The 8,127-nt window shown below is 39.3% G+C and overlaps 1 protein-coding gene across 1 annotated transcript; it reads right to left on the reverse strand.

Moving 5' to 3' along the window:
• Positions 1–3,053: 3,053 nt before the first annotated feature.
• rps23 (ribosomal protein S23) lies at positions 3,054–7,318 on the reverse strand. The gene is made up of 4 exons (XM_060909940.1): positions 7,241–7,318; positions 5,593–5,752; positions 3,360–3,480; positions 3,054–3,257 (listed from the first exon to the last, which is right to left on the reverse strand). Exons 1-4 carry the CDS (start codon positions 7,242–7,244, stop codon positions 3,111–3,113), a joined length of 432 nt encoding a protein of 143 aa, XP_060765923.1. The 5' UTR covers positions 7,245–7,318; the 3' UTR covers positions 3,054–3,110.
• Positions 7,319–8,127: the final 809 nt, after the last annotated feature.

An 8,127-nucleotide genomic window follows, 5' to 3' on the forward strand; every position in this document is an offset into this window, starting at 1 on the left:
AGCTGTGGGCATCGCATTTACTCACCACTGTTTCACTCAACACACCCAGTAATAAAATAAAATCAAAGATTCAGAGTTATCATTATCAAATGTTATGTCTTATACCTACAAATCTTTAATTCTACACAAGTATTAAACAGTTATTCACTGAAGGCTAAATAAATATCATTGAACAATAAACAAGATGAAGTAGAGGTTATTATTCATTGAGATTCACTGAGGCAGCTAATTGTTTTAGTATAAATGCACGTGGTTTTTTTTTAATCGTGTTTTTAAAAAAGGATTTTTTTCCACCTACAAAAGCAGTGTGCAAATGTAATAAAAGCTCGGCGCAGACTTGTCACTTATCTATGCCGACTCACATAAGATACTTTGTTTTGAAATGGATAAAATAAATCCCAATCCCACCTTACCTTTGAATAGTTTTAGACCAAACTTCGTACCATCTTTAGTGCTTTTAGGAACAGTATTTTCTTTCATAATTTGTAATTCTTCCTCACTTACGGTGACAAAGCAACTGACCACCATTTTGCTCGAGGTGATAATTGAGAAATAGTCCAAATTTTTCGACCAATCAGCATGCACAATTTTCTATAATCACCTCTGTATTATACTAATACTTGTTTTGCAGCCACTCTAGGGCAATTCTGCTGAAATGGCTGTTTACGGACACTGAATCCTATAACCTTTTCTTCCTGTGTGTTAGCACTCTGATCCAAGTTTGACAATAAGTTGGAGAAGTGTTTTCTGTCTTCCATCTTCCAGGAGTCATTTGAGTTGAGGTTAGAAACACTGACCCACCATTTTTCATGGGGTGTGAACCACCATCAAGTTACTTTTGAGATTCAGAGTCTTGCTTTGTTTATATACAGTGGTGCTTGAAAGTTTGTGAAGCCTTTAGAATTTTATACATTTCTGCATAAATATGACCTAAAACAACATCAGGTTTTCACACAAGTCCTAAAAGTAGATAAAGAGAATTAACCCAGTTAAACAAATGAGACAAAAATATTATACTTGCTCATTTATTTATTGAGGAAAATGATCCAATATTACATTTCTGTGAGTGGCAAAAGTATGTGAACCTCTAGGGTTAGCAGTTAATTTGAAGGTGAAATTAGAGTCAGGTGTTATCAATCAATGGGATGACAATCAGGTGAGTAGGCACCCTGTTTTATTTAAAGAACAGGGATCTATCAAAGTCTGATCTTCACAACACATGTTTGTGGAAGTGCATCATGGCACGAACAAAGGAGATTTCGGAGGACCTCAGAAAAAGTGTTGATGCTCATCAGGCTGGAAAAGGTTACAAAACCATCTCTAAAGAGTTTGGACTCCACCAATCCATTTGTACACAATCTGTGACTGTGGAGGTAATTCAAGAAAGTTGTTACCCTCCCCAGGCGTGGTCGACCAACAAAGATCACTCCAAGAGCAAGGCGTGTAATAATCGGCGAGGTCACAAAGGACCCCAGGGTAACTTCTAAGCAACTGAAGGCCTCTCTCACATTGGCTAATGTTCATGAGTCCATTATCAGAACACTACTGAACAACAATGGTGTGCATGGCAGGGTTGCAAGGAGAAAGTGCTCTCCAAAAAGAATATTGCTGCTCGTCTGCAGTTTGCTAAAGATCACATGGACAAACCAGAAGGCTACCGGAAAAACGTTTTGTGGATGGATGAGAACAAAATAGAATGTTTTGGTTTAAATGAGAAGCGTTATGTTTGGAGAAAGTAGAACACTGCATTCCAGCATAAGAACCTTATCCCATCTGTGAAACATAGTGGTGGTAGTATCATGGTTTGGGCCTGTTTTGCTGCATCTGGCCAGGACGGCTTGCCATCATTGATGGAACAATGAATTCTGAATTATACCAGTGAATTCTAAAGGAAAATGTCAGGACATCTGTCCGTGAACTGAACCTCAAAAGAAGGTGGGTCATGCACCAAGACAACGACCCGAAGCACACAAGTCCTTCTACCAAAGAATGGTTAAAAAATAAATAAATAAATAAATAAAAGTTGGTGTTTTGGAATGGCCAAGTCAAAGTCCTGACCTTAATCCAGTGGAAATGTTGTGGAAGGACCTGAAGCGAGTTCATGTGAGGAAACCCACCAACATCCCAGAGTTGAAGCTGTTCTGTACGGAGAAATGGGCTAAAATTCCTCCAAGCCGGGGTGCAGGACTGATCAACAGTTACCACAAACATTTAGTTGCAGTTATTGCTATACAAGGGGGTCACACCAGATACTGAAAGCAAAGGTTCACATACTTTTGCCACTCATATGTAATATTGGATCATTTTCCTCAATAAATAAATGACCAAGTATATTTTTGTTTCATTTGTTTAACTGGGTTCTCTTTATCTACTTTTAGGAGATTTGTTGAAAATCTGATGGTTTAGGTCATTTATGCAGAAATATAAAAAATTCTAAAGGGTTCACAAACTTTCAAGCACCACTGCATTTCATAAACTACCTTCCTTCCATCAGAACTTGTTATAAAGACTACAGCTATGATGCCTTGTGTCAGAATATGATGATAAACCACTGTTGCGGCGGCTGTGCAGGCGGCTTGGGACACACCAACGCTCTGCGTGGCGGAGTTTCTCTGCTCGCTGTGTGGACCCACAGCGTGGTGTTCGAGCGATGTCGCTGACGGCGGCGGTGCTGGAGATGTGGGACTCGTTTTCTTGCGCCTTTTGGTGGGACTGTGGCTGCTACACCACGGGAATTACATCTTGACCCCTACTTGGTGGACTTTTTATTATTTATTTATTGGTCTATAATTGTAAAGCGTCCTTGGGTTTTTTGAAAGGCGCTATATAAATTAAACTTATATTATTAAAACTTAAATTGATGAATCCTGCATCTTTCCTACCATGATACAGCAAAACTGACTGCCATCCTGTTGGTTTAATAGATTATAGAACACTGAGCTAGCCACACAAGTTATTTACAATACAGATGATGGGAATGGAACAGAATTTCCCATTAATATTGGGGGTAACATGTTATTACAATATAAAAAAAAAAAATACAAGCCACACAGTTTGTGTAATTGGAAAAAACATTGGTTTATTGTATTCTGCGCACTGGCATTATGTATTTATGACCTTGGTCTCTCCTTCTTGCCTTTGTAGAGGGCCAGGAGAGAAACATTGGCCACCTTCACCACCTTGAAACGAACTCCAGGGATATCACCGACGGCGTGTCCCTTACGACCGAATCCTGCGACCAGAACCTCATCGTTTTCCTGTAAACACAAACACAGCTATCAAACTCGAAGCAGAATACAGTTCATTGCTCTAGTCAATATTACATCAGTAACTCAGCTGCCAAAAAAGTCCACATGTACCTCAATGTAATTCAAGCAACCGTCGTTGGGGACGAACGCAGTGATCTTCTTGCCGTTCTTGATCAGCTGGACTCTGACACATTTCCTAATAGCAGAGTTGGGCTGCTTGGCTTCAACGCCGCTGTGAAGGGAAACAGGAAGTGAATCATTTAGACTACATTTAAGATCAACACATTTAGCAGTGAGGAACAGCTCAATGAAATTACTTACAAAGAGATTTGAGTGAATTCAAGGAAATCTCAAACATTAATTTTACTCTCCATTAAAATTGAAAGTCGCTTATCACAGTGCTTAGCAAAACTAAACAAGCACGAGTCATTTCTGGATACAACTTCTGTAGCATCTCAGGGTGCCCTAATTATCTGGGAAGAAATGCTGGATGGTGTTAAGATCCTGAAATTTGTTGTTCTTGGAGTAAATCATGAGAACTTCTGTGCTTCAGGTGTCTTTGTGGCAGTTTAATCCATCTTAAACTGGTGCCTTAAACTATAAAATTAAAATAATTTTGCTCTATAAAGAAAAAATCATGTTCAATTTTGACACAAATGGATTTTTTTTTGCATACTGACCGACACAAAAACCTCATGCACAGATGATTTCATGATTCTGTTTTACTCCAAGAACAAATCTTAGGATCTTAACAGAATCAAGCACTTCATTTCAGAAGATGCTGAGGTGGTCACTGCATTTCCAGAAATTACTCAAAAGGCTTGCATCTCAGGATGTCAAATTTAAAAAATGGATTTGGTGCAAATCAGTCATGGAATATCCTGGATATACTTGAAATTGTGACTGATGTCACAATTTCAAGCTATACAGCCGATTCGAGTATTTAACTCTTTGTAGTTAACGCTTTTAGTTTGGAATTCTTTGATAAGGAATATTTGTTATTCCACGAAATTGAGTCATACATGAGCTGATAGCCGACGAGGCACGTCGCACTGAGTTGGCTATAGCCTAGGTCACAACCGGACGTACGATTTTTTGGCCGTGCGATTTTTGGCGTTTCCCAAATCGCTGCGTTTTTTTTTTTTCGTGGAGAAAGACGCACATTGGCCGTAAGTTTGTCTTGCAACCTGAAAAAAACATAAGCGCCCATAGAGTTTGTTTGACATGACAAAGAACCTCTGCGGCCAGTCTACAGCTCGAAAATCAGCATGTCACATGCACGCCCCCCGTGCGTTTCACGCGCGCCTTCCGTGCGTTTTTTGCACGTAGACCGGCCGTAGGAGCATGTACGGCTGGTTGTGACAGAGGCATTAAAAGCCATGCACGACGAGATTGAGTGGATTAACTTTTATTCTATCCACATTCACTGGATTTTGAGAGAGCATTTTTACTTTAGCAAGTTCAATAAATAAACTTTATACAAAATGTCCGACAAAATCACTTCTGCTTAGCAGACACAACATTGTGCATACATGTGTTGTAAAATTCAAATTTTATTTCTATTTTTCTTTGAGCTTTTGAACCAGTCTAAAAAAAAAAAATTTCAACAAATTTTCATGCTTAAAGATGAACGTAAACAACCCGGCAAATATGACAGTAACAATTTGTGAAAAATGCTATAACTCTTGAAAATTTAAAAAAAAAAAAAAGTTCTGACCATCAAATACTTTCCATATTTTGTTGCTTTTTGTGGCTTTGTTTGAGTATTTTTTTATTTCGTCCTCGACTGGTTCAGCAACACGCTACACCATTTTGTTTCTCTCTACTCATGGTATATGAGCTGATATCCATACGGTTGCTCATATCCAATGAAGGTGGATAGAACCCTCACCAAATAATACTATGCCAGTCACTGAAGAGAATCTGTAATTTCAGCTAGAGCCTCTCAGTGTCTGGTATATTAGATTACTATGGCATTGCTGAACTCTATTCTAGTCAGTCAATACAGCTCTCATCAGTAAAGATTATATAAACGTATTTATTCTATCAATTTCTGCATTTCTATAATTAAAAAACAGCACTTTAATACTGCTTCTTCATAAAAGTCCAATACAAGCATCTTTGCAAGAGGAAAAAGCAGTGAGTATTGTAAGAGTGACAACAGTGCATTCAGCATGCAGGAATAGGAAATGAATCAATTCTGGTGGGGTGATGCTTGCTTACTTCCTGATAACATCATGACTTGCTTCATTTTAAATCCTGCCACCTTTCCCTTTTGGTGTATGGTGTGCAAAGACACTTTATAGAGAAATGTATGCAATAAAAATAGAATAAAAGCACTTACACTTTCTCAAGCACGATTCCTTTGGCGTGTGAAGCTCCTCCAAAGGGGTTAGCCTTCAGGGCCGTGCCCAGATGGGCCTTCTTATACTGTTTATCATGCCATTTCTGTTCACGGCGGTGATCCCGCAGCTTTCTGGCGGTACGCAATCCACGGCACTTGCCTAGAAAACACAAAAACAGGTTTAACACAGAGGCTTACTGCAAATAAAGTATTAGCTAAGAGCAGTACACTTCGTGTCAAACGTAAAGCCGGTCAGAACATAGCCGCATCTCTACTCATTGCCTTAGCTTAATAGTAGACATTACTATCCAGGGTCAACTGGACAAAGCAATGATGAGTGTGAAACAGAAGTGAAGAAGAGAGTGCAAGCAGGCTGGAATGGATGGATGGAGGAGAGTGTCAGGAGTGATTTGGGACAGAAGGCTGCCAGCAGGAATTTGAATGGGAACTAAGAGAGTTGTGTGATTGGGAGACAGTCGTCGTCTTTCAGCTATTCCCACAACGGATAACGTTCCTCTGTATCTCCTTTCATCACATCAGCCGTCCTCATGTCCTTCACCACATCCATAAATTTCATCTTTGCTCTTCCTTTTCCTTCTACCTGGCAACTCCATCTCCAGTCTTCTCTTCATACCCTGGATCTCTCCTCTGTACATGTCCAGACCATCACAATCTCACCTCTGTCACTTTGCTTCCAGGCCATCCTACATGTCCTATCCCTACTTGTTTTTAATCCTGTCCAACTTTGTCACTTCCAATGAAAATCAACATCCTCAACTCCACTACCTCCAGTTCAGCCTCCTGGTTTCTGTCAGCACCCCGTCTCTAAACCCTACATCATCGCTGCTCTTACTATTGTTTTGTACACTTTCCCATCCCTTTCACTCTTGCTGGCAACCCTGTCACAAATCACCTCCTCTCCTACATCCATCCATTCCAACCGGCTTGCTCTTTCTTCACTTCTCTTCCAGACTCACATTGGCTTGGAGACAGTAACACTTATACAGGAGGCTGAACTGGAGGTAGCAGAGCTGAAGATGTTGAGATTTTCAATTCTGAGTTGGGGAGGATTAGAAATGAGTATTAGAGAGACAGGACAACTTGTAACAAAGTGAGAGAAGCGAGATTGAGATGGTTTGGGAAAAGAATGCTGGAGATGGAGTTGCCAGGTAGAAAAAAAGAGCAAATAGGAGATTCATGGACGTGGTGAAAAAAAGGGCATGAGGACGGTTGGTGTGACGGAGGGCCCCAGGAGATGGAGGGATATTATTCGCTGTGGCAACCCTTCACAGAAACAGCCGGAAAAATAGCAAACGTTAACTACTTTATTTAGAATCTCTACATGCGAAACAAACACTCTTTAACCCCCATTTTTTAAATTATGACTCAATTTACAACATTTTCTCTGTATCTGGCACTAGCGCGTAGTGAAGCTGTTAGCCATGTTAGCTCGCAATATGGCGTAGCGGCTCTCCACGTTGTCGGGAAATAAAACGATTAAAAATGTGATAATTCGACCACAAATACAGGATTTACCAAAAAGTTCGAGTGTATAACTGTACTATTTTGGCATCTATATTATTATTAAAAGGATATTTATCACATAACACTAATTTAAAGCGAGTTTAGATTCAACTAAAGCGCATACCCATGTCGGTTCTGTGGAAGTCCGGGAGGAAAGGGAGATCCCAGAATGCTTTGCGAAATTGTCGCTTGCGCAGGACCCACAGGTGTCCACTGAAATGCCTGTTTATAAAAGAGTATCTTTTTCTCTGGAAAAAACCACACACAATTTATATGCATTATGTAAATAGGTGCAAAAATTACAATCCTTAATAAAACCGTAAATATAGCGTTCTATAGTCTCTTTATAAATTTGTCTGTATAGATGTATATACAATAAACATGTATAATATACATACATATACACAGTACTGTGCAAAAGTCTTAGGCACATATAAAGAAATGCTGTAGACCAAAAATGGCTTTAAAATAATGATATGTTTCAATAGTTAAAAAAATACCATAAGTAGTAAGCCATAATAATAATAATAATAATAATAATAATGCATTTTATTTATAAGCGCCTTTCAAGGTACCCAAGGACACTGAACAGTAAAAAACAAACAATAAAAAGCAAAACAATAAAATAATAAGAAATCAATAATAATAATAACGTTATTAAAAATCAAAGAGAAAAGGCCAAGCTAAAGAGATGTGTTTTTAACTGGTTTTTGAAAGAGGACAGTGTTGAGCATTGGCGCAACGCTAGTCGCAGGGCATTCCACAGCTTAGGGCCATTTACACTGAAAGCCCTGTCACCCATAGAGCAGAGCCAAGAGTAAGGGACTGTTAATAGGTGGACATCTGTGGAGCGAAGATTTAGAGGTAACTGATATGGAGTTAGGAGATTTGATAAATAGGGAGGGGCCAGGTTATGTAGGGATTTGTAGACAAGTAAGATAATTTTGTACTGGATGCGGTATTTAACTGGGAGCCAGTGCAGGTTGTATAGAATAGGAGTGATATGATCCC

This window comes from Neoarius graeffei, chromosome 26, assembly GCF_027579695.1.
Source record: "Neoarius graeffei isolate fNeoGra1 chromosome 26, fNeoGra1.pri, whole genome shotgun sequence".
NCBI lineage: Eukaryota > Metazoa > Chordata > Actinopteri > Siluriformes > Ariidae > Neoarius > Neoarius graeffei.